Consider the following 27,611-nt stretch of genomic DNA (forward strand, 5'->3'; position numbering starts at 1 on the left):
TAGGCATGCCACTGTGCCCACTGGCTAATTTTTTAATTTTTAGTAGAGACAGGTCTCACTCTTGCTACAAGGTGGGCTTGAACTCCTAGGCTCAAGCGATCCTTGGGCCTCGGCCTCCCATAGTGCTTGGATTACAGGTGTTTGCTAATGATAACTTTGCTGCTGAGGTGACCTGGATGCAGCAGGTCCTGGTCTTGATTTTTTAAAAACTATAAAAATGGGTCAGGGACAGTGACAATTGTCCTGCCATCCTTAACATTTGTGTTTGAGGTTACCAGCTTATTTAGGGGAAATTTTTAAATCTAAAATTATACGGTGCCAAACCAAAACATAGTAACAGAAAACGTGATCATTAATTATAAGAGCAACTTATGTAATTTATTCAATAAATATTTATTGAATGCCTAGTATGTGCCAAGCATTGTTCTAGGTGCTAGGGATACAGCAGTGAATAAAACAAAGTCCCTGTTCTCATAAAATTTACATTTTGGGAGGACTAAATTCATTTGGGAGCTAAAGGATTAGAGCCAAGTACAAAAAGAAGGCTTTTCCAAGATATAATCAGAATTTAATTTCAAAGTTAAATCGTCTGAGATTTGTTGAAAAATGTTTTCCTTTGTACTTTAGTTTTCCCTTTCCAGATTGAGTAGCCCTAATCTTTTAAATCTGTTTTTAGACATGTAAACACTTTCATCCACTTGAGAATTTTAAACAACATGTTTCTGGTCATTCTTTGGTTCCTTTATGTCATTGTTCCCTTGTTATATTTAATTTTTTTTTATTTTTAACAGCAGGATTTGAAAGGAATTATATTTAAATTTTAAAAAATAAGTAGTACATTCACCTGGTACAATATCCAAAAACATAAATGGTAGAGTGAAAATCTCGCTAATAGCCCTCTCCCTGGCCATGCAGGCTCCTCCCACAGGGCTACTAATATTTGTCCATCCAGAAACATTTTCTGCATATGTAGGAAAGTACATATGCTCTTTTATCTCCATTTTTACATATTTAGAACAGTTATGACATTTGATTTTTTTATAACATAATTAGGTATTAGGTATTGGATAACTTAGATATTAGCATATAGACAGCTTACTCATTTGTTTTATGGCTGCATAGTATTCTAAAGTCTGGGTTTATCAGAATGTATTTAACCTCTGATAGACATTTATGTTGTTTTCAATAGTTTGCTTTTATAAAGATAAACTTCTATGAATAATATTACATATATACATTATATATATTCCTGTATGTACACATATATATAAACATATAGTCCTAGAAGTAGAATTTAGGATTTCTGGATCAAAGGTAAGTGCTTTTGTAATTCTGATAGACTTTTGCCAAATTGTTCTCCAGAGAGGTTGTAGCAATTTACATATTGATGAATGTTATAAAAGAGTATTTCCCCACATCAAGACTAGCATGGGGTATTATCAAACTTTTTTGTTCATTGCTAATATAGTAGATGAAATATGGCATTTCCTTTAATTTGCATTGCTTTTATTATGGGTGAGCTTAAACATCTTTTCATAGATTTAAGAGCCATCTGTATATCATTTTCTGTGAAAATCTTATTCAAATACTTTGTCCATTTTTCAATTGAGTTGTAAGGTTTTGGGTTTTTTGTTGTTGTTGTCGTTTTTGTTGTTGTTTTTGAGACACAGTCTCACTCTGTTACCTGGGCTAGAGTTCTGTGGTGTCAGCCTAGCTCACAGCAACCTCAAACTCCTGGGCTCAAGCAATCCTACTGCCTCAGCCTCCCAGAGTGTTAGGATTACAGGCATGAGCCACCGAGCCCGGCTAATTTTTTCTATATATTTTTAGTTGTCCAGTTAATTTCTTTCTATTTTTCTATTTTTTTTTTTTTTTTAGTAGAGATGGGGTCTCACTCTTGCTCAGGCTGGTCTTGAACTCCTGACCTTGAGCGATCCTCCGGCCTCTGCCTCCCAGAGTGCTAGGATTACAGGCGTGAGCCACCTCGCCCGGCCCATTGACATTTATATTCTCATTTCTGAAAAGCTGCAAAACATTCTCAATCTCAGTCAATTTCATATTTTTGCTATTTTCTCTATCTTATGTATCTCAGATTGCCAATGTGAGTTGTTCTTTCATTGCTAATTATTACGATATAATTATAAATTGGTTTAAAAAATAGTGATAGTGGACATCTTTTTAGTATTTGTCATTCAGAAAAATGCTGACTTTTGAGTTGAAATACATTTAATCATATTAAAGAGGTTCTGTTTTATTATTTTTTTTAAATCAAGAATGGATGTCAAATTGGTAAATTTGTTAAATGATATTTTATTAAATGTGATTTCAGCACTTCATTTTCACATGTATTAAAGAAAATATTATTTTTCTCCTTAGATATGTTAATCATGATTAATTATATTAAATCATCATTGCATTCTTGGCTCCCATTTGTTCCTAGTGTTACCTTCTTTGAATGTATTGTGGAATCAGTATATTTTATTAAGGATTTTTTTCATTGATATTCATTAGTAAGTTTGGCAGATGGTTTATTTCTCACAAATTACCTTTATTAAGTTTTGGTGTAATTTTAAGCTTGTGTCATTAAAAAATGTGGAAGCTTATCTTTTCCTATGCTCTGGAACAGTGTAAGTAATAGTAAAAGTATCCATTCTTTTAAGGTTTGGCAAATTACACCTATGATAATATTATACTCTAGTACTTTTTGAGGGGAGTTCTTTGATAGCTTTCTCAATTTTTACATGACAATTGGTTTGTTTAGATTTATTGAGGGTGTTGAAAACCTAAGTGACATGATCTGACCTGTTTCAGTAAAATCATATAAAAATTGAAATTTATGAACCAACATTTTATAACAAGATTTAACTTTATTCAATTAACAATGTGGATATATTAAAAACTAAAAAAATTAACTTTTATATAATTACAACTTTAATCCTATCAAAAATACTATTTTTTTCCAGAAATCTCTTCATTAATATTTAATATTATAATAATAAAGTTACCAACACATGTGACAAGGAATAAAATATTGACAGGTTAAAGATTCTATGACAAGGATGGCTGGTCCAAGAAGATTCTAATATTATATGTGAGAGAAAATATTATAGTAGTATAAACTACTTTTGAATAAAGAAATTTCTGGCTGGGCACAGTGGCTCACGCCTGTAATCCTAGCACTCTGGGAGGCCGAGGTGGGAGGATCATTTGAGCTCAGGAGTTTGAGACCAGCCTGAGCAAGAGCAAGACCCCGTCTCTACTAAAAAAATAGAAATAAATTTTCTGGACAACTAAAAATATATAGAAAAAATTAGCCGGGCATGGTGGCGCATGCCTGTAGTCCCAGCTACTCAGGAGGCTGAGGCAGAAGGATTGCTTGAGCCCAGGAGTTTGAGGTTGCTGTGAGCTAGGCTGACACCACGGCACTCTAGTCTGGGCAACAGAGTGAGACTCTGTCTCGAAAAAAAAAAAAAAAAGAAATTTCTATGGAGCCTCTTTAAGTGACTATTTCATATTTAAATGCTAAAATATAGTTTTAGAATTGTATTCCCACAAAATCAATGAAATATACCTGAGCAAGGATGATACAGAGGATGTAAAATTAGACTGGATGATGATAAAGAAGACATTTCATTTCCATACATATTGAAGAAAGTCCTGAAAGGTACTAAATGTTGTGTTGACTAGATAGGGTTATTTAATTCATTAACATTTTTTAAATATCCACTACAGGTGGGGCCTGTGTTAGGCCCAGGGAGTGGAGGATGGAAGGATACAAAGATGGATAAGCCATATCCCTGCCTTCAAAGCACCCAAAATCTACTCAGAGAGACAGTCAAAGAAATGATTATATAGTGTGATGGGGAAAGAGCAATGATGGCACATGTACAAAATGTATACAGGAGGACAGAGTGGGGGAGAGTTAGGTAAAGCTTCTTGGAGTTCAGAACTCTGAATTGTGTCTCAAATAAACAGTAAAAGTCAGTAAGACAGAGACATCAGAGAGTGCAACAAAGGAAGGCAGCAGGAAGAAGCAGTGTGTGTGCATGCGTGTGTTGTTTAGGAACTACTGTGTTGTCGGTGGAACACAAAGAATAAGCAAGATGTGGTAAGAGATGAGACTGGAAAGGTAAGCCAGATAAAAGAGAATCCTAAATGACACGCTAAGGAACTTCTATTTTGTTCTGGACTTGATAGAGGATAACTGAAGAATTCTTAGTAAGGGAAGTAAAATGCCAGTAATGTGGAGGATGGATTAAAGGAGAGTAAAGCTTCATGCAGAGGCTTAAGTTAGGACCCAATAGCATCCACCTAAAAGTTTTGAAGGAATATAAGGTAAAAAGAAATTACTAGTCAAATATTTCCTATTTTCTTAAAGGAATTCTATTTTAGGGTGATATTTCAATAGCATAACTCCTGTTAAAGGAAGGCATCCATGTCAGGCAAGCAGGTAGAGGCTAAATAAAAAGTAGAATCACTGAATTCTTTTTTTTTTTTTTTTTTTTTTGAGACAGAGTCTCGCTCTGTTGCCTGGGCTAGAGTGAGTGCCGTGGCATCAGCCTAGCTCACAGCAACCTCAAACTCCTGGGCTTCAGCGATCCTACTGCCTCAGCCTCCCGAGTAGCTGGGACTACAGGCATGTGCCACCATGCCCGGCTAATTTTTTGCTATATATATTTTTAGTTGGCCAGACAATTTCTTTCTATTTTTAGTAGAGATGAGGTCTCACTAAGGCTGGTCTCAAACTCCTGACCTCGAGCGATCCACCCGCCTCGGCCTCCCAGAGGGCTAGGATTACAGGCGTGAGCCACTGTGCCCGGCCGAATCACTGCATTCTTAAAACAATAAAAACTGATAGACTAAAGGAAATACAGATTTTGTAGGAGAATCAAATTTGTCTAATCTAGAATTATTTGAGGAAATATTGCATGGACAAGGAGAAACTAAACAAAAATAAAATTATTTAAATTTAGTTATGTACATACAGGGACTTATAATGGAACTTTAGAAATATTATTGCATTTAACTTGCAGATGGGGAATCAGGTTCAGAAAGTTCATCCTATTTGCCCAACTTCACACAGCAAGTAGTAGAACTGAATTCAAAAATCCCATTCCCAAAGTCCTATACTACACTACATATTACATTATGTTGCCTTGAAGTAGTAAATTGTAATAGTCTTATATTCAACTCCTGGTCGGGCATGGTGGCTCACGCCTGTAATCCTAGCATTCTGGGAGGCTGAGGCGGGTGGATCGTTTGAGCTCAGGAGTTCGAGACCAGCCTGAGCAAGAGCGAGACCCCGTCTCTACTAAAAATAGAAAGAAATGATCTGGCCAACTAAAAATATATACAGAAAAAAATTAGCCGAGCATGGTGGTGCATGCCTGTAGTCCCAGCTACTCGGGAGGCTGAGGCAGAAGGATTGCTTGAGCCCAGGAGTCTGAGGTTGCTGTGAGCTAGGCTGACACCACGGCACTCTAGCCCGGGCAACAGAGTGAGACTCTGTCTCAAAAAAATAAATAAATAAATAAATAAATAAATAAATCCTAATCATACTTTCTCTTACACAGTCTTTGTGAGTCAGGCAGACCTTGGCTTGAGTTTCCAGTTCTGAACCTCTCTGAGACTTAAACATGCTGTTTATAAAGTGGATGTAATAATATTTGCTTCAAAGAATGGTTAAGAGGATTAAATAAGACAATATATATAAAGTTTCTAGCACAATGACTGACTTATAGGAGATATCAGTAAATGTAAAGCATCTTCCCTATAAAAAACAATATTCCTTACAGTGGGGGAAATGTTTATCAAGTAGATGGGATTGACAAAGAAAGGGGAAGCAAAAGTAAAGAGGATGAATGACCATAACTCTAGATAAAGGCTTTTAAATAATGAGACGGCTGCTGTGGTTACCACTGGACTGAGTATTTGGATTATTAAAATGAATTATCTCTAAAAATGCATAAGGAACAAAATCTCTAAGTTTAAAATGAGACTAAACTATTCCAGGGAATGAAATACAATTTCAATAAGGAAAAATTATGGGGAAAATCTCAAAGACTGTGTAAATGGAAAAATGGCAGGAAAGATTTGGTGTGAAAAAGAGGTTTATTGGAAAATTTAAAAAGTTGATACATTTAAATATTAAATATAAAGTTAATAATTTAAGTATTAAATTATCAATGTATACAGTAGGTTCCAAAGTATACATTATACCCCACAAAAGAGACCTAAGTGCTATGAGTCGTTTGCTTTCTCTCTATATATATATGTACACACATATATATTTATAGATAGAGATATATAGATTTTTTTAAAAAAAACCTCAGGTAATCTTATTGATTCACCTGAGTATGTGTGTGTATATATGTATATATATATATATATGCACACACACACACATACACATTCAGGGTGTGTATGTGTGTATGTGTAAGAAATACATATATTCAGAAAAATATCTTCGATGAGTCCCCATCACCTACCAAAAAAAAAAATCCAAACTCCTTAACATACCTTTTTTTTCTTTTAATTTTTGTTGGAGACAGGGTCTCCCTCAGTTACCCAGGCTAGAGTACAATGCTGTGATGACAGCTCATTGTAACCTTGAACTCCAGGCCTCAACCAATCCTGCCTCCCAAAATGTTGGGATTATAGGCATGAGCCAACATACCTTTTAAGGCCTTTTAATCCAGCCATTACAATCTCATTTCCCACTATATCCTTTCACCTATCTGTGGTCTAAAAATCCCAGCTTACTCACCACTCCCAAAATACAATTTTGGTTTTCTCGCCTTTGTTTATAGTATTCCCTCAACCTGGAATTCCTCTTCCCCTTCTTCCCTACTCTGTTAGTAAGCACAATGGTCTTCAAATTTTAGTTAAGTAAAATTTACCTGAGATTCGGCTTAAAATACAAATTCCTGAAATCTACCACCAAGATTTTGATTCAAAAGGTCTGAGGAAGCACCCTGGAATCTGCATTTCAACAAACAGCCCCAAATGATTCAGTACAGGTGATCATAGTCCACACTTTGAGAAATTTTGGCGTTGTGAAAGAGAGAAGATCTGGGTTTGCTTCCCAGATCTGCTATTTATTATGTGACTTTAGAAAAATTATTTAACTTTGCTGAGCTTCCTTTTCCTCTCCTGTAAAATGGGAATGGCAAAACTCTATCTTTTTAGGACCACTAAATGTGGTAGTGTACATTATAGGACAGAGAGAGAGAGAGAGAGAGAGAGAGCAAATATTTTTAAGACTGTTCTTCAAGATCCTATTCAACATCTTCCTAATTAAGCTGCCTTTATTACTCTTGTTAGAATTAAGTATGCTTTCAAAAAAAGAATTAATTATGCTTTCCTTTTTGCTCTTACAGCATGTTTATATATCTACTTAGCATTTATTTCAGTCTATCTCTTTTTTTGGCGGGGGGGGGGGGGGGGCGGGGGGGGCGGGGGGGCGGAGATCCAAGCATCTGAATCATTCTATCTTTGATACAGTTAATTTTTTTGTCTCTTATTCTGGATTGTAAGTGCTTTGAAGGCAAGGACATTGTCTTTTTCATATTTGTATTAAGTATCTTCTACGTGTCTTACACATTATCAATATATTAAAAAAATGAAGTATTTTGTCCCCTAAGGTAATTTTTATTACAAATAGGCATATTTAACTTTTTATTATATTAAAATAATAGTAAGCAACACTATTGTAACACTAAAAAACTGTGAAGAGTTAATAAATATTTGATAGTCATAGATTTTTGAAACTTTATTCATAATAAGGAACTGTATTAAGGTCTTGTTAAGCTTCCTATCTCTCTCTACTTACTAGGGATGAGATGAGACTTGAAAGAAACTGAGGACAGGTTTGCTGAGTTAGAGTCAGTAACCATATCAATCTAATTCTTGTTAATCTTTTTTCAAGAAACAACATAATCAAACGATTAAAAGCCATCCAAAACACTGGGAAAGGTTATGAGACCCAGAACCTCTACATAACATTGATCAGAATTGATGACTACCAGAAAAAGGTTATGTGGGTCTGGACTGAGAAGCAGAAGTCTCTAGAGCAGAAACGCAATCAATGCCTGAGGGAAATGATGTACTTATTTGGCCAGGTAACCTGTTTTCCATTCCCTAGCTCCAGTGTGTTGTAAAAAAATGAAAGTGATAAGCTTTGAAAATAACATTTACCTGGAGACACCATGTATATTAGTTTCTTAGGGCTGTTGTAACAGATTATCACAAACTTGATGGCTTAAAACAACAGAAATTTATTCTCTCACAGTTCTAGAGGTCAGGAGTTCATGAAATCAAGGTGTTTGCAGGGTTGGCTTCTTCTGGTGCCCTGAGGGAGAAATCTGTTAAATGCCTCTCTCCTAGATTGTGGTGGCTGTTGGCAATCCTTGGCATTCCTTAGTTTATAGACACATAACTCCAGTCTCTGCCTCTGTCCTTCAGATGGTCTTCTAAGTATGTCTTCTGTCTTCTTTTCTGTCTCTTATGAGGCCACACGTCATTGGATTTAGGAACCACTTGGTAAATCCAGGATGATCTCATCTTGAGATCTTGATACATTCATGTTTCAGGTGGATATATCTTTTAGGGGGGAACCACTATTCAACCCACTACACTATGACTTCAGTGAAGCTTCTAAACTGACAACAGCAACACTTGCTGGATCTCTAGATGAGAAAAAGATGAGAACAGAAGAAACTTTCAGAAATGCTCAGCTTCTTCCTAATTCACCCACATGTACTAGCCTCCAGATATGAAACTTCTTGAAGTCACTGCTCTTTAACTGATTCTGAGTGGTTACTTCTCTCCTCAAAACTATTAGGAAGCTAGCTTTAATATCATGAGTTTATAAGAAAGGAGATAAAGGTTTAACTTGCTTACACAGCATCAGGCACAGAAAATCCCCTTAAACTCTGACTTCAACACCTTATGTCCCAGAGCCCTCTATGAGATAACCATCAATATGCATTTGGGAGTGACAGTGACCTTCCAAAAGGTTACAGAGCTGAGATTAGAATTCTTTGCCCTGAGATTATGTGCTCGGTTGTTCCTAGCACAAAATGGAGTTCTAATAACCATAAGCTGGAGTTCTAGAAACATTTTATATCTATATATCCTTTTATTATCATTAATTAACTTATAAGATTAGATTACTTGATACTTTGGAAGGTAGAGACTTCTCCTCATAGCCTGATCCAAGTCAAGTATATATTCTGAATTGTCCAGAAGAGTTACATTTTAAATATTATGGCTCTTTATCAAAAAAATGAATATGCTCCAGTTTTAGATTTGGCAAATATGGCCAACGTTGATAAAGCAAGATGGGTTGGCAGTGACATGAGCTATCTAACAGGAATCACAATATCTAGGGCATTTCAGAGCATAAATTAGGATCAGGGGTCATGGAAGTCAGAATCCAGATGATAAGGTATGGGTATCAAGGGATAAAGAAGGGAGAAGAAGAAGCAAAAGGGATAAGAGAGTAGATATGAATAAATACCTTACACTGAATTAGGGTGATGGTCAAGAGGGTTAGCTCTGCTACCAAACTGTATGGGTTCAAATCAGTTTTGCTACATACCAGATAAGTGACCTAAGGCAAGCCACTTAAGTTTTCTGAGCCTCAGTTTCTCCATATGTACGACAAGGATAATAATAGTACCTACCTCATAAGGTTGTTATAAATACAAAATGAGCTGATATAAAAACAGTGGTTAGCTCAGTGTCTGGCATTCAGTCAGTATTCAGTAAATGTTGGCTATCATAACATTTGCATGGTCCTTCACAATTTGTAAAGTGCTTCCATATATATTGCCCTATGCAATTCTCACAGTTACCCTGAATTATTATTTCTGTTTTAAAATGAGGAGAAAGAAGTAGAGATAAATTAAGCAACTAACCCAAAGTCTTATAGCAAGAAAATGAGAGGACTAGGACTGGAGCTTAAGTACGACCAAGATTTTCATATATCATAGCTGCCATCTCTGAAATCATGCATGTTGGAGGTGAGGTAGAAGAGGAAGAGGATTTGTAAATCCATAGAAAAGAAGGAGTCATAGATTAGTCTAGGGCCAGCTCAGACGAGCCTCCTACAGATTCTGTCCCTTTCTTTTCATGGTTTCCTTTTTCTTATTTAATTTTTTTACAGCTCCAACAGATGTATGAGTTGAATCTTAGGCAACCTATTCCCTTGATCACCGAGAAAAAGCAGATACTTGCCTCTACCAAACCTATTCCACAGCCATTGACAAACTTACTAATAGAAGATGACAGAAAATCTGACATGTTCAAGGAATTTAGGTATGTGTTAGAAAGACTGACCTTAAACTTTGTTTGGATGATATATGGGACCTAATTTTTTTTCTCTGCCCAAGGGCTTCCCCCTTTCCCACAATTATGATATGGTGCAGTGGAGAGAGTCTAAGGGAGTATTAGCTAATGGCAAGAAGTTTATTTACATATATTTCTACTTCAATATTTAACATCTGATTTTGAGTACCTTTAAAGAAGATGAAGCTGATTCTTCCTTACTAAGAAATAAATTATTTTAAGAATGTATAATAAAGAAACTTAGAAGCATTAACCCCTCTTTTTCTTTCTTTGTTTTTTTTTTTAAGAAGGCAGGAGCTTTGGGAAGGAAAGGTAAAAGATACGTGGTCTGTATACTCTGTGAAGCTAAGGTAGTTTTAAAATGGATTACTAGGTGAAGTCATGGAAATGCAGCTTTGGTAACTGTTTCAGCAAATTCTGCTTTTTCATCCATCTCTCCATCAAAATGGGCACAGTTAATGCTCCTCAGTGCAAGGGGAAAGTTGGTGGTGAAGAGAAGAGGGAAGAATAAGACTCATGTATTTTGATTGGCTATGGTGCTCACAAGAGTTTGGTACTTCTAAGTAATTCTCTCTGATTCTGTAGGCAACAACAAGACCAGATGGAAGCCATCTGGAATGTTGATGTGTCTGTTTCAAGCTACCCAATAGAAGAGAAGACATCAATGCATTCACTCTGGGCCCAGCTGGGTGGATACCCAGATATTCCTAGGCTGCTTCAGTTAGATATTCAGTCTACCTTCAGAAAATGTCTTGCATCCATTCAATCACAGTAAGTTAAGGACTGGGAACACTCTGGTAATTGGGCCTTTGGTCATGTATCTTTTGTTTCCCTAACTTGACTTTCTCCTGCAGCACCAGGGAGTTACCAAAAGTAATGTCTGGTGTGAGGTTATACTCATACCAGTCATAAAGTAGGTACAGGTAAGTTCAGCATTAGTCTGTTTTTTTAGTGTTTCTATTCATAGGCCTATAGATGTCACCACTGAATAAATATAAAAAAAATTTTTTAAAAAACAGTTTTACCACCATGAACCTAATACAAAACCAGAAAAGTCCACTTTTAATTCCATCCTTAGGGATCGGTTATTGGAAGTATCAGAAAGACCATTGTAGAATGCTTTTGTCTACATTATGGTTCAGTGACATAACCTTAAATGGAGTTGTCATATCTAGACCCAATTTGAGATAAATTAGGTGTTTATGTCCTAGGATACACAGAAGAGACTTAGAGAGAACAGATAAAGTAATCTAGTGGTTACACATTTCCAAATTCTGTTGAACCAGATTCTTACTTAAACCACTGGAAATGATCCCAGTGGAAGGAAAGAGCTTTGGATTCTGCGTTACCTCTTTCAGGTCAGAGAATTATTTAATGTTCTAAACCAAGAATTTAGAAAATTGCACTTTTGTTAACCTGAAAGAGGTCACAGGAGCAGTCATTTATTTTAGTGAAATCCAAGTCCTGAAGTAAAAAGTAGTGTTAACTCACAAATTTGTTCAGGTGGCAGATACTATAAAATAAGACATTTAAAATTCTATAGTACAGGAAAATAATAGCAAAAATATTAAAGTCATATAAAAGCACATGTGTTCATGAAAAAAAAGTTATCAAACCAATTTTAACCATTAAGTTGAATAAGGGCTGGGCATGATGGTTCATGCCTGTAATCCCAGCACTTTGGGATGCTGAGGCAGGAGGATCACTTGAGGCCAGGAGTTCCAAGACCAGCCTGGGCAACATAGGGAGATCTTGTCTTTACAAAAAATAAAAAATATTATCCAGATATGGTGGTGTGTGCCTGTTGTCCCAGCTACTGGGGAGGCTAAGGTGGGAGGATCACTTGAGCCCAGGAGTTTGAGGCTGCAGTGAGTTAAGATCGGGCCACAGTACTCCAGCCCCAGGCAACAGAGAGAGACCCTGTCTCGAAAAAAAAAAAAAAAATCTGTACATGATGTACTAGGTGAAAGGAACTCCAGTAAATAGGCCTTTAGTGGTGTGGTGGTAAGGTATGCAGGAAGGGAAGCGTTCTATAGTCCTATAACTAGGTCTCAGTCTTTTGGTTAGCCTGTGTCCCTGGACTATGAACTTCACCAGCGCTTCCTGTTTTTGTTTTTTTTTTTCCTTCTCTTGGATGGGACAGGATGGCTTCAGGGAGCAAGAGTTGAGTATTTCCCTTCCCTAGGGAAGTTAGGCTCTGGTAAAAAAAATAATAATAATAATAATTTCTCTCTTTTCCTTTTTCTTCTTTTTTTGGCCACACTGGAGAAGTGAAAAAAAAAAAAAGTTTCTCTTAAGGGAAGGCCTTGTTAAGAACAGAATGCTTGAGTTATCTCATTTGATTGTTCACAGTCAGTCATAGATTGAACTCCTTGTTCTACTTTCCCCCTCCCTACTACTGCACTTGATTAGTCTTTTAAAAAAAAAAAAAAGAACAGAATGCTTAGCCAGGCATGGTGGCATGCGTTCCTGTAGTCCCAGCTACTCTGGAGGCTGAGGCAGGAGGATTGCTTGAGCCCAGGAGTTTGAGGTTGCAGTGAGCTACGATGACACCATTGCACTCTACCCAGGGCAACAGAGTGAGACTCTGTCTCAAAAAAAAAAAAAAAAAAGAACACAGAATGCTCTGGCATATTTCAAAATGGTTTCTTTCCCCATCTCCCTGCCAGAGCACAGGAGATTTTTCTCCAATCTTCTCTGTAAGGACCTGGTAGAGCCCCTAGAAGTAAAACTCACAAAAGTGTGCCCACCCCCCAAGAATGGGTCCTCTTGAAGTTTTTATCTCTCAAACTTGTCTACACTGAGCCTCCAGCAATTTGTCAATTAAAGTTCGGGTTTCCCTACCCCGGCACTGGTGTCCCTTCAGGTTTCTTCTTGTGGGTTTCTGCTCTATTAAGTTGTGATTCTCTGTATCCACCTGTCTGTCTCTCCAATTTAGGGGGCAGTGATTTGCCCTATGACCTCACTTCTCTATTGGGTCTAAGAGGAGTTATTGATTTTTCCATTTTTCAGCTTTTTACTTGTTAGGATAGAGTGGTGACTTCTTTTATGCACTCAGTTTTTGGTTGCAAAAACAAGCTCATATTGAGCATGTTTTAAAACCTGCTTTATTTTTCGCTTAACAGTATACCTTTGCATTTTTTCTATGCTAGCAAACATACATCATCATTTTATTGATTGCATGATATTCATTGCATAGATATAATTTATTAAACTGTTCTTCTACTGATAGAAATTTGGATATTTTTCAAAATTACAAAAAATGCTGCACCAAATATCTTTGTACAACTTTGTATATTCATATAATTATTTCCCTGTGAAAATTACTTTAAAATAATATTTAGTTTTTTCCAATTACGAAAGTAATGCATGTTCACTGTAGAAAATTTAGAACATACAGGCAAGTCTATCCCCAGAAATAGCAACCATTGTCAATATTTAAGCCACATTCTAACTTTAGGTATAGTGATATTGTCTAATAAGTAATAAGCTATTGTCAAGCCCTGTTCTTCCTGATTTTGGTCCTGGGAGACATTCTGCCTCCTTTATGTGACTTTTGTAGATATGAATTACATATTTATTTTACTAGCTTATCTTATGAGTTCTGGGGGGCTTTTGTTTTCTCTATGACTCACCTATATTCCCACAAATGTGTTTAAAGCAATTTATAATAACATTAATTTTCTTGTCCCATTTCCAGGGTTAAGAAGATTCCCAAGTGACTGAAAAATTAAATACAACCATGTTGAAAGTAAATTTCGTTATTTTCTCAATAAAATGCCTATTTTGCTCTTTTTCATGTTTATATGTATCGCTTTGTCTATTCTTTGCTTTTATACTCTGCCTGTAGTTCTTCAGGTTGAACATCTTCATTTCCAGACTACTATCATGACCAATCAAGAAAGAATATCTTCTGCTGTGGGGCTGAGCATGGTAGCTCACCCCTGTAATCCTAGCAAGTCAGGAGGATCGCTTGAGGCCAGGAGTTCAAGACCAGCCTGAGCAAGAGTGACACCCAGTCTCTACAAAAAACAGAAAAATCAGCCAGACATGGTGGTGCTCACCTACACTCCCAGCTACTTGGGAGGCTGAGGCAGGAGGATGGCTTGAACCTGAGAGTTTGAAGTTGTAGTGGGCTATGATGATGATACCCTAGCCAGGGTGACAGGGTGAGGACCTGTCAAAAAAAAGAGAGTATCTTCTGATCTAGATTACTGGAAATACAAAGCTTCAACAAACTCTGGGGTAGGCTGAGTCACAAAAGGGACATCATTATGGGCCCCTGACATGATGGCACAGTGGCACAGTCTGCCTCCCCCAACCCAAACCAAAGATGCCTCAGAAGTAAAACACAGAATGGGTGTAAAGAAAGAAAATAAGGCCAGACATAGTGGCTCGTAACCCTGTACAGAGGAGGACCAGGCTTCCAACATGGGGGTAGAGTTGGGCTCTTTTCTATCTACCACATTGCCTTCCCCATCAGTCCTACTGCAATATCAAAAAGCAGGAGTACAAGAGGTTCATAGGTGAACACTACTGGGTACTGGGATGCAGGGTGGGAAAACCAAACCAAACCAAACAAAAGGCAGTAAATGCTGGCTCAACCAACAAGCATCTACAGATTTCCTTCAACTTCCCCCCACCTTCTTTTCACCCAGAGAGCTAGACAAATATATTTTTAGAAAGGAACAATGCATAGGTAGGGTACAGAGAGAATCCTTAATGGGCAAAGCCCTTTAATGAGACCAAGACAAGTGGGAATATTCAGAGTTGGACCCCCAACTCACCAGAAGTGGCACAAGCTAAGGCCTAGGCTTTGATTCCTCCCACCCCTTTTTCCATCCATTACCCACCAGACAGCTGACACCTTTGAGGGAAAACGACCTCACAGGCAAAAATAACTTGACAATTAGAAAGGCAATAAACTGAATAACTTCTTCTAGATGACAAAAGTTAATAGAACAAAAGCCAAATAAAAGTCCCCAAAGAAATATAAGAGGATACTGACAATGAAGCAGAAACAAGCAGTTATAAAGAACCAAGTAGGGCTGGGCGTGGTGGCTCACGCCTGTAATCCTAGCACTCTGGGAGGCCGAGGTGGGTGGATCGCTCAAGGTCAGGAGTTCAAGATCAGCCTGAGCAAGAGCAAGACCCTGTCTCTACTAAAAAAATAGAAAGAAATGATCTGGCCAACTAAAATATATATAGCAAAAAATTTAGCCAGGCATGGTGGCACATGCCTGTAGTCCCAGCTACTCGGGAGGCTGAGGCAGTAGGATCGCTTGAGCCCAGGAGTTTGAGGTTGCTGTGAGCTAGGCTGACGCCATGGCACTCACTCTAGCCCGGGCAACAAAGCAAGACTCTGTCTCAAAAAAAAAAGAACCAAGTAGGATATTATACATTCAAAACATAGTTAAAATAAACTCATTAGATGAGATCAATGGTAAAATGGACATAATCCAAGATCAGGTCAAGGAACTTTTCCAAAAGACACTGGGAAGGGGCTGGGCGCGGTGGCTCACGCCTGTAATCCTAGCACTCTGGGAGGCCGAGGCGGGTGGATCGCTCGAGGTCAGTTCGAGACCAGCCTGAGCAAGAGTGAGGCCCCGTCTCTACTAAAAATAGAAATAAATTATCTGGCCAACTAAAAATATATATACAAAAAATTAGCCGGGCATGGTGGTGCATGCCAGTAGTCCCAGCTACTTGGGAGGCTGAGGCAGTAGGATTGCTTAAGCCCAGGAGTCTGAGGTTGCTGTGAGCTAGGCTGACGCCACGGCACTCACTCTAGCCCAGGCAACAGAGCGAGACTCTGTCTCAAAAAGAAAAAAAAAAAAAAAGACAGTGGGAAGGAATAAGAGAAGAAAAATACAAAAGTAAAGAAATATGGTAGGCTGGACATAGCAGCTCAAGCCTATAATCCCAGCACTTTGGGAGGCCAAGGTGGCAGGATTGCTTGAGGCCAGGAGTTTTGGACTGGCCTGAACAACAGAGCAAGACCTCATATATACAAAAATTAGAAAAATCAGCCAGGCATAGTGGCCTACACCTGAAATCCCAGCTACTCAGGAGGCTGAGGCAGGAGGATCACTTGAGCTCAGGAGTTCAAGACCAACCTGGTTAACATAGCAAGGCTCTCTCTCTACAAAAAGAAGAAGAAGAAGAAGGCAAAGAAGAAGAAAAGAAAAAAGAAAGCTGGGCATGGTGGCATATGCCTGTAGTCCTAGCTACTCAGGAGGCTGAGGTAGGAGGATCGCTTGAGACCAGGAGTTCAAGGTTACAGTAATCTATGATCCTGCCACTGCACTCTATCTGGGGAGACAGAGAGAGATACTGTAGAAAAAAGAAGGGAAGGAAGAAAGGGAGGGAGGGAGAGAATCCAGGTGCAGTGGCTCACTCCTGTAATCCTAACACTCCAGGAGACTGGGGTAGGAAGATTGCTTGAGCTTAGGAGTTGTAGACCAGACGGGGCAAGAGCAAGACCCTGTCTCTACTAAAAATAGAAAAATTAGCTAGGTGTCGTGGCATGCACCTGTAGTCCCAGCTACTTGGGAGATTGAGGCAGGAGGATTGCTTGAGCCCAGGAGTTTGAGGTTACAGTGAGCTATAATGACGCTACTGCACTCTACTCCAGGTGAGAGAACGAGACTCTGTCTCAAAAAAAAAAAAAAGAAGAAGAAGAAAAGAAAAAATGGAAAAGAAAGAAAAGAAATAGAAAGAAAAGAAGGAAGGAGGGAGGGAGGGGAAAAATAAATCAATATGGTAGATGGATGTGGAAATGATGACAGTCATATAACAGGAGTCCTAACAGGACAGAAAAAAATAAATGGAAAGAAGCTAATATGAATCACAACAATATTAGGCTTCTCAAGAGTGACATTAAAAGCAGGAAAACAATAAGGTAATACTTTCAAAATATTGAAAAAAGAAACTTTGACTCTAAAATTTATTTAGCTATGCTATTATTTAAATGTAAGGATACAATAAATGTATTCTCAGACCTTCAAGGTCTCAGTAGATTATCATAAAGATCCTGTTTGAAAATACTCTTTGGAGGCCTAGTGTGTTGACTCACACCTGTAATCTCAGCACTTTGGGAGGCCAAAATCAGAGGATCTCTTGAGGCCAGGAGTTTGAGACCAGCCTGGACAACATGGTAAGACCCAGTCTCTACAAAAAATAAAAAATTAGCCAGGCATGTTAGCACAGGCCCATAGTCCCACCTACTCAGAAGGCAGAGACAGCAGGATTGCTTGAGTCCAGGAGTTCAAGGCTCCAGTGAGCTATGATTATGCCATTGCACTTTAGTCTGGGGAATAGAGCAAGACCCTGTCTTGAAAAAAAAAAAAAAAACTTTTGCAGAAAAATTTAGGAAATGATGTAAAATATAAGGAAGTAAGAATGAGAAAATAAATCAGTAAAGTTTGTTATTGTCTAAAAAATCATATCTATATATATCATAGCTAGCTAGCTAGATAGATAGATAGACCAAAACAATCCAGATGTAACAAGTTGGGGACAGGGTACAATATTCAGAGGATGAACAAACATAAAATGGAACAAATACAAAATGGAAGAGCAAATATAAAATGCATCTCTTTCAAACCCATACAAAAAATGATTTATCTAATCAAATGAGCAAAAAGTAAAATGAAAGAAAATACAAACTGAGATAGAATTAAAAGCTCTAATATAAAAGTAATTCAATATATTAGTTAAGGCCAGGTGTGGTGGCTCATGCCTATAATTCCAGCACTTTGGGAGGCCAAGGTGGGAAGATCACTTGAGGCCAGGAGTTAGACACCAGCCTGAGCAACATAGCAAGACTCCATCTCTACAAAAAACAGAAAAATTAGCCAGGCATGGTGGTGCACACCTGAAGTCCCAGCTACTCAGGAGGCTGATGCAGGAGGATCACTTGAACCCAGGAGTTTGAGGTTGCAGTGAGCTATGGTGACAACACTGCACTCTAGCCCAGGTGACAGAGCAAGACCCTGTCTCAAAAAAAAAAAAAAAAAATATATATATATATATATGTATATATATATTAGTTAAATTCATCAAAGAAAAGATAAATTTCTAAGATTGAATTAAAAAACAAGTTCTAGCAATATATTGTCTATAAGAGACACACTTAAAAGAAAGGAACAAGTTAAAACAAAGGATGGGAAAAGGCAATAATGAACCAAAAGAAAGCCAAACAGATACCTAATATCAGACAAAAATAGGTTTTAATGCAAAAGGCATCATTAAGGGAAAGGGAGCAGTAGATCAAAAATATGGAATGATCATTAATGTAGATGCTTATAACAATACAACCTCACGATATATAAAGCGATAACCGAGTTATGGCTCTCCCTGATAATACTGCCTCACCTGCAGCCCTTTCAAACTCCTCTCAGATGATGCCTCTAACTCCCACAGCCTCGTTTATCACTTGGCCCAGAAATGACCTGGGTGCCCTCTTCACTCCTCAGTACCTCTTCCAGATCATTCTCCCTTCCTCCCTAGTTAAATAATCAATTTTAAATCTGCCTCTATTGGATCCACTACCATCCACTACCCTTTCTGTTGCAAGCATCTAACTCCTCCTTGCTCACTGTCATTCTACCCAGTACTTCTGTCATAATCCCTACCGATTTTGATTCATGTAGATCTTTCTAACACATGGCTTCTGTTTTTTGATCTGTTTTCTTCTAGTGATTTAGTCCTCTAGCCACTGGTCATATCCTTGACCTTGATATTTAAAAAAAAAGAAAGAAAAACTGCAATCCTTCCACAAACTAAGTTTCAAATATTTAATTCTCCAAACATCACCTCCTCATAGCTTACTTCCTCTAGTACCCCAAATTCAACAATTCTTTGATCTCCACAAGAACCTTTACATCATTGATTCTACCACCCTCTTATTGTCCCTCACCCCCTCATGTCCTCACTTCCTTTGTAACCAAGGTTAAATTCCACGGCCAATAATTATAATCAATCCCTTGCATATGCTCTCAACTCCAACTCACTTGCTCCTCTCTTGCTGTGAAGTACTCTTTGGCTGACCACAGCCCAGCTTAAATCCAGTTTTCTCTGCCTAGTCCATATCTGCACCCTGGTAGTTGAATGTGGCTTCCGGAAAACATTCAAACTTTCTTTTTTTTTTTTTTTAACCAAACAGAGACTTCAGTGGCCATTCAAACTTTCTGACTGGTCTTTTAAATAATAATTAACCTCAAGTGGCCCCGTAAATGCTGACTGGCAAGCATACTGTATTTCCCTAATCCATTTACTCTGACTTTCCTAAACAACACCTTTGCATTTTCTCCTGGAAGGCAGCTATGCTCACCACTATCCCACCAATGGTGTATTTTCTCCTGTCTCCTTCCATCTTCTTCTTGGCTGATGACTTAGCTCATTATTGCTCTGGAGGGAATCATTATTAACTCTACATACTTACACCATGTCTCACTAACCTATCTGCATCTGTACCCATATATTCTTTCTCTCTTGTTACCTGTGGATGAATTGTCTGACTCCTATCTGATGCCAGCCCCTCCACTTGTACACTAGGTCCCATTTCCTCTCTCCTATTCAAGGACATTGCTCCAATAATTCTCCTATCTCTTTTCTGTACCATTACATTTTTTTTCTTTGTAATATGATGTGTTTTTTCTCAACTTTAAAAAACAAGTAACTCTCTTTTGGACCCACTTCCTCTGCCAGCTACTACCCTGTTCCTCCTCTTCCCTTTACAGAAAAACTCCTTTTAACAAATTGAAATCGCTGTCTTTAATTTTTCTTCTCTCCTGAACCCACTCTAATCTGTTTTTTCCCCCTGCTCCACCATCAAACCTGCTCCTAGCAAAATGGCCATCAGCCTTCACATTGTTATATCCAATGGCCAATTTTCAGTTCTCCTCTTTCTTGACACATCAGCAACATTTGAAACTGTTGGTCATTTTTTAAAAATAATTTTTTCATATGTCTTCTAGAATATCGTGTTCTCCTGGTTTGTTTCCTACCTTTCCAGACACTTCTTCTATATCTTTTTGATGGCTCCTCCTCTTACCCCTGACCTCAAAATATGGGAATGGACCAGAGATTACTCCTTGGACTTCTTTTCCTGTGTACATTCCCATGATGGTCTCACCCAGTGTTTTATGGCTTTAGATACCATATGTATGCTGATGACTCCAAATTTGTATCTCAGCTTTGACTTTGCTTCTGAACTTTGCCTTTGAGTTCTAGTCCTATATATGCAACTATCTACTTGATATCTCTACTTGGCTTGAGCTCCTGATAGTCAGCACTAAGCTTATTTCTTATGCTTTGTCCCTGATGATACTTTTTGCCTTGAATTCTAGCTTGAATCTGTCTGAAATGAAATAGCTACCTGGTTTGTTCCTTAGTGTGTGTGTGTGTTTGTGTGTGTGTGTGTGTGTGTATGGATATGCGTGTGTGTGTGTGTGTGTGTGTGTGTCCATATTAGGCTGAAGTATCTGCTTACATCTTTTTACTTTCAACTTGTCCATATTCTTTAATTTTAAGTGTGTCTCTTATAAATAATATATTGCTAGAACTCAATTTTTTTAGGTGAATGTTAACTTTTAATATTCTTTTTTGAAATTTCTCCTATCACCTATCTAAACATTTTGTATGTTTATTTTTATAATATGTTCTGTTTGTTTGAATTAGAAGGAAGACCACAATAGTTTCTGTAACTTATTATTACAATACAGGGTATTATTATTATTACTACATGTGAGCCATTATACTATTGTTATTATTATTATTATTATTACCGTATATGTGCTGTTCATCAGGAATTTGAGTACTCACAAATTTGACCTAAAAACATTCTCAGAAACACATCTTGTCTATAACCCAGGGACCACCTTTATTTCAATTAATTTTCTGTTCCGTTATATCTGACTTATTTGGGATGGGGGTAGTGAGGGGATTCAATTATGCATATTTTGAGTCTCCTTTGTTCCTCTTATTTCTGTATTATTTTTCTCTATTTAGCTTTTTTATTTCTGTTCCATTTTTGTTCACTGTAATCATCCTCATCTTCTTTGTTTTCTGTGATATTTGTACTCTATTGTTCACAACTTTCAATTTTGCCTGCATTCCTGTGATCATTTTTTGCTTCCAATTTTTCCCCAAGCTCTGCCAGCTCTTATTTCATCTTCTTTTGTGGTTTTGCAATTTCTTTTCTGATTTTTTATATTATTTTTATGAAAGAGGATTAGGGGATTGTTTCAGATTTTTTTTGCATGTCTTTTCTTTTTCCTTTCTTTTTTTAAATTTCAGAATATTTCGGGGGTACAAACGTTTTGGTTACGTAAATTGCTTTTGTACTGTTTGAGTCAAAGTTTTAATTGTGCCTGTCCCTCAGATAGTGTGCTTTGTCTCCACCAGGTGTGAATTTGCCCATCCTCTCCTCCCGCTAGATCTCAGTTTTTAAATCTAGTCTGAGATCCAACCTGAGTTTCTGCCTTCTCATTGGTGGATTTAAGTAATTAACATTTATTGGAATTTCAGTTATATTAGGACTCACTTTTATAATTTTATTTATAAAGATAAGTAAGATAGAAAAATCTCTAATGAGCTAAGAAAGAAAGAAGACACAAATAATCAAATTACATAACGAAATCAAGGGAAATAGCTACAAATATAGCAGAGAGAGAAAACAATATCATGGCCAAATGTAGGTTAATAAATTTAATATTAGATGAAGTAGATGATTTTGGAAAATTATAAAATGCCAAAATTGGGAAAAGAAGTTAATTATGAACAGACCAAATACCTATAAATAAATTGGTAATTAAAGGGCTTATCCCCAGAATAAAAGCTTTAGGCTTATAAGGTTTTACAGTGAGTTTTACCAAGCCCTCAAGGGACAGATAATAATTTATTAAATTATTCTGGAAAAGAGAAAAAGCTGCCTAACTCTTTATTTCAAAATCAGATAAAGACAGTACAAGAAAAGAGAATTATAAACCCATGTTACTGATGAAAATAGATTTTAAAAAAATACATACAAATAAACATTCAACTGAACTCAACAATCAAGATTTTCTTCCAGGAATACAAGAATGGCGTAATATGAGAAAATTATCGATGTAATTAACCATATCTATGGATTAAGGAAGAAAAATTACATGATCATCTCAAGAGATGAGAATAAAATACCTAATAAAGTTAAACATTTATGTTTAAAAATTCTTCAGAAAAACAGAAATATTATTTCTCTATATTAGCAATAATGAATTAGAAATGGTAAGATACTACTCACAAAAACAACAAAAATTATAAAATATATGCCAATTAACCCAAAAATATGGGCTGGGCGCGGTGGCTCACACCTGTAATCCTAGCATCTGGTAGGCCGAGGCAGGAGGATTGCTCGAGCTCAGGAGTTCGAGACCAGCCTGAGCAAGATCAAGACCCCCGTCTCTACTAAAAATAGAAAGAAATTAGCTGGACAACTAAACATGTATATAGAAAAAATTAGCCAGGCATGGTGGCACCTGCCTGTAGTCCCAGCTACTCGGGAGGCTGAGGCAGAAGGATTGCTTGAGCCCAGGAGTCTGAGGTTGCTGTGAGCTAGGCTGACGCCATGGCACTCTAGCCTGGGCAACAGAGTGAGACTCTGTCTCAAAAAAAAAAAAAAAAAAAAAAAACCTCAAAAATATGGAAAAATAAAATTTTTACACTTTAAAGGAAATAAAAGATCTAAAAAATTAAAAAATTAGATAATCTATGTTCTTAGATAAGACAACTTATCTTAAAGATATCAATTCTTCTCAAATTAATCTATAAGTTCAAATCAACTACACTTATAGAATATATTTTTTAAATGTTAAATTAAAAAATGTCAGCTGTGTCAGGTCACGCCTCTAATCCTACCACTCTGGGAGTCCGAGGCAGGAGGATTGCTTGAGCTCAGGAGTTCAAGACCAACCTGAGCAAAAGCAAGACTCTTTCTCTACTAAAAATAGAAAAATTAGCTGGGTATGTGGCACATGCCTGTAGTCCCAGCTACTCAAGAGGCTGAAGCAGGAGGATCACTTAAGACAGGGAGTTTGAGGTTGCAGTGAACTATGATGATGCTACTGCACTCTAGCTGGGCAAGACAGAGCAAGACTCTGTCTCCAAACAAAACAAACAAACCCCAAAAAACACAACCCAGCAAGAGCTAGGTGCAGTGGTTCACTCCTGTAATCCTAGCACTTTGGGAGGCCAAGGCAGGAGGATCACTTGAGGTCAGGAGTTCAAGACCAGTCTGAGCAACATAGTGAGACCTCATCTCTACAGAAAATTAAAAAATTACCTGCCGTGTTTATGAGGACAGGTCAGATTGTTTAGCAATTATGTTGATAAAACTTGTTCATAAGAAAAATTAAGTTAGATCCTTATCTGACACTAAATACAAAAGTGAACTTCAGATGGATTAAAGATACAAATGAAAAAGTAAAACTATGAAGCTAATGACAGAAAATGTAGAAGAATATCTCTATTACTTAGGGTAGGGAAAGGGATCTTTAAAAAGATCCAAAAATACAAATTTAAGGCCAAAAGTTGATGGATTATTTACCAGCATGGGAAAGTTTAAGAGACAGTTAATACCAAATCTTGGCATAAATTTGTAAGGAGACTAACCTTTCATGCACAGCAAATGGAACTGTAAACTGTCTTAATGGTTCTGGGAAGCACCCTGGAAATACTTGGTGAAGTTACATGTTTGTGTGACCTGTAACCCCAAGATCTCATCTCCTTGGTATGTGTTCTAGAAAAATTGTCATGCAGGTTATCATAGGAATATATACAAGTGTTCATCCAGCTCTGCCCCTGATAGGAGGGAGATGGAAGCAACCCAGATGTTTTAACCAGAGGAACAGATATATAAAATAGGTGAATACAGATTGTGGAAGAACTGTAGCAACTAAAGCAACAAACTAGGTGTGCATACAGTGCACAGATATATTTCAAACACATTTGTTAAATGAAAAAAGAGGGGACAAAAGGATATTTAAGCACAATAATGGCCAGTCATGGTGGCTCACACCAGTAATCCCAGTACTTTGGAAGGCTGAGGCAAGAGGACCGCTTGAGGCCAGGAGTTTGAGACCAGCCTGGGCGACATAGTGAGACCCTGTCTCTACAAAAAATAAAATAAAATAAATTAGCCAGGTGTGGTGGTACACACCTGTAGTCCTAGCTACTTGGGAGGCTGAGGCAGGAGAATCAATTGAGCCCAGCAGTTTGAGGCTGCAGTGAGCTGTGATCACACCTTACACTCCAGCCTGGGCCACAGAGCAAGACCCTGTCCCAATCAATCAATCAATAAAATAAAGCACAATGTTATTTATGCGTATTAAAAACCAATACACATTCTGGGTTCCTGTGAGTCTTCCCACGCCTCCTCCTAAAAACTATACAGAGCAAAAAGGCAAGCAAATAAAAATTCCTACAACTGATACTAAATACAAAAAAAAATCCTACAAACCCCAATTTATATGCAAGTTATGAAAAATACACTAGAGACCAGCCAGAACTCCCACAAGCATATGGAGGTTGCTGGAGCTACTTGGAAGAGTGGGGAATATGGATGGTCTTAGCACTGATGGAACCTAATAACATCAACACGGGTCCACTCCCAGAAGCAAGATGCCCAACCCTTAGTGGGAACAGCTGAGAATTGGCCTGAAACTTGGCCTATCACCACTGGCAACAGGAGCAATAAGGGCTTGGAAAATTCATAGAAACACGGTGGCAGTCTTTGGAAAGTGTCTCTTTTGGGATAAAGAGGTACTTTGGGAAGTAAGATAATTGTTCCTGGTAAGAAGTAACCCACTGAAAAAAAGAATAGGAGAATCAGAGGAAGTTTGACTGCAAGAAAAGCACACTGTAATTAAGAAAACTGCTCTTCACCATAACAACAAAAGAGGGAGCTCTTGAGCTAAAAAAAACTAGGAAAGCCCCTCAAAACCTGCCCCCATTCTCTCCAAAAGATCCATCTGTTTGGCTGGGTGCTGTGGCTCATGCCTGTTATCCCAGCAGTTTGTGGGGCCAAGGTGGGAGGATTGCTTGAGGCCAAGAGTTTGAGACCAGCCTGGGCAACATAGCAAGACCAACCCCCCTATAAAAAAAACTAAAAAAAAAATCCACATTAAAAGCTGGCACAGAAAAATCTAACATACTCAAACATGAATAATAATGACAACAAAAACTCAGTATCTGTGGAAAGTTACTATAAGGGAGTAAAAAAACACAGAAATAAGTATCACAAGTTATGACAGATGAAAAGTATACCAGAAAAAATGCTGTCCTAAAGCAGAAACTAAGACCAAAGTACAAGATACATAAATGTTGTGGATGCCACGTTTTGTTCCCCAGATACCCGCTCAGGACTGAGAAATTGCTTGTAATGTTGGGTGCTGAGTCCTTCTCTGGGAATTTCCTATAGCCAAAGAGAACCTCCTCACCCAAGGTCATATCCTCTCCCCAAGATCCACCTGCATGCAGTGACTGGTCCATGCCAAGACACAGAAGCCCTTGTCTCAAGGTGGGACAACTCCGAAGGGCCAGCCCAACTTTAAAGCTCCTCAAGGCTCCTCAAGGCTGAGACCTCTGTTGCAACTGCATCATGGCCAGTGGTGGCTGGAACTGGCTCCCACTGGCTTGTGAGAGCCAACTGTTACATTTTAAGGAATTTTGCAAGCGGGTGTTAAACACAGCCATTATTAAAACTTCCATTACATAAACTTAAAGTTAAATAAATTATATTCAAAACCAAGGTAATGAACACTCAATACTCATTACTTTCTAATTATTTTACTACATTTATTACTGTTATCTATGCTTTAGAGCTGTAGTACCCAACCCCCAGGCCTAGGACTGGTACCAGTCCGTGACCTATTAGGAATGGGGCTGAACAGCAGGAAATGAGTGGGTGAACAAGAGAAGCTTCATCTGTATTTATAGCCTCTCCCCATCACTTGCATCACTGTATAAGCTCCACCTCCTTCAGATCAGCACTGGCATTGGACTTTCATAGGAGCGCAAACCCTACTGTAAACTGCGCATGCGAGGGATCTAGGTTGTGTGCTCCTTATGAGTCTAATGCCTAATTGAGGTAGAGCTGAGGCAATGATGCTAGTGCTGGAGAATGGCTGCAAATACAGATTAACATTAGCAGAGAGTTTTGGCTGCACAATAAATGTAATGTGCTTGAATCATCCTGAAACTATCCACCCCACCCCGCTCCCCGTCCATAGAAAAACTGTCTTCCATGAAACCAGTCTCTCATGCCAAAAACGTTGGGGACCGCTGCTTTAGAGGTGATGTCTATTGCATTTGAATGGATGCTACTCTGCATTTCTCTCCGGCTCCATGTTCAGTGACATCATGTTGGTAACGTTCAGTTAGCCATGATAGAAGTATTTACATATTGGAGATTATCAAATGTTACAAATCAAAGCTCCCCACCCTCCAGAACCAGTTATTAAACATTTGCCAACACCTCACCAATTGCAGTTCCGCTGCTCCTCCTATCCAATTCTCCTCCTTTCACTTTGTCACAAGTGTGGATATGAATGGTACTCTCCAACATTCATGCGTACACATCTGTGTCTCAGAGTCTATATCCCAGGGAATGTCACCTAAATCAACAACAAAACAACAGATATCAATGAGCAAATATATAGTTCAAGATGTAGAAGACAGAAATACGAAAGCCCCCCCAAAATTAAACAAAGATTAAAAGAATCAAAAACAAACCAGGTGTGCTGGCTCATGCCTGTAATCCTAACACTTTGGGAGGCCGAGGTGGGATGATTGCTTGAAACCAGGAATTCAAGACCAGCCTGGGCAACATAGTGAGACCTCGTCTCTACAAAATATTAGAAAATTAGCTGGGCACAGGTGGGGCATGCCAGTAATCCCAGCTATTTGGGAGGGTGAGACAGGAGGATCACTTGAGCCCAGAAGTTTGAGGTTATAGGGAGCTGTGATCACACCACTGCACTTCAGCCTCGGTGAAAGTGTGACCGTGTCTCCAAAAATAAAAAGGATAAAGAATAAAGTGATAAACAAAGAAATTGAACAAATAAGATCAAACATACATATTTCTGGATCCTTGAAGAAGAAAATCAAAATAATGGAATAGAATTAATATTTAAAAATATAATTCAATAACATTTTTCTGTGGGGGGGTGGGGCAGAGAACACCTGAATCTATATATTGAAAGGTCACACCGTGTACCAAA

At 38.0% G+C, this 27,611-nt stretch overlaps 1 protein-coding gene across 1 annotated transcript in view; it reads left to right on the forward strand.

Annotated features, from left to right (window-relative positions):
* The window catches only part of FAM186A (family with sequence similarity 186 member A), a 48,128-nt gene extending 33,967 nt beyond the window's left edge, over positions 1-14,161 (forward strand). The window contains exons 7-10 of the mRNA XM_045554942.1: positions 7,928-8,120; positions 10,169-10,320; positions 10,936-11,121; positions 14,051-14,161. Coding sequence (XP_045410898.1) covers positions 7,928-8,120; positions 10,169-10,320; positions 10,936-11,121; positions 14,051-14,072 — 553 coding nt within the window. The 3' untranslated portion in view covers positions 14,073-14,161. The remainder of the gene's footprint in view (positions 1-7,927; positions 8,121-10,168; positions 10,321-10,935; positions 11,122-14,050) is intronic.
* The last annotated feature ends 13,450 nt before the right edge of the window (positions 14,162-27,611 follow it).

The sequence above is a fragment of the Lemur catta genome, chromosome 6 (assembly GCF_020740605.2).
Source record: "Lemur catta isolate mLemCat1 chromosome 6, mLemCat1.pri, whole genome shotgun sequence".
Classification (NCBI taxonomy): domain Eukaryota; kingdom Metazoa; phylum Chordata; class Mammalia; order Primates; family Lemuridae; genus Lemur; species Lemur catta.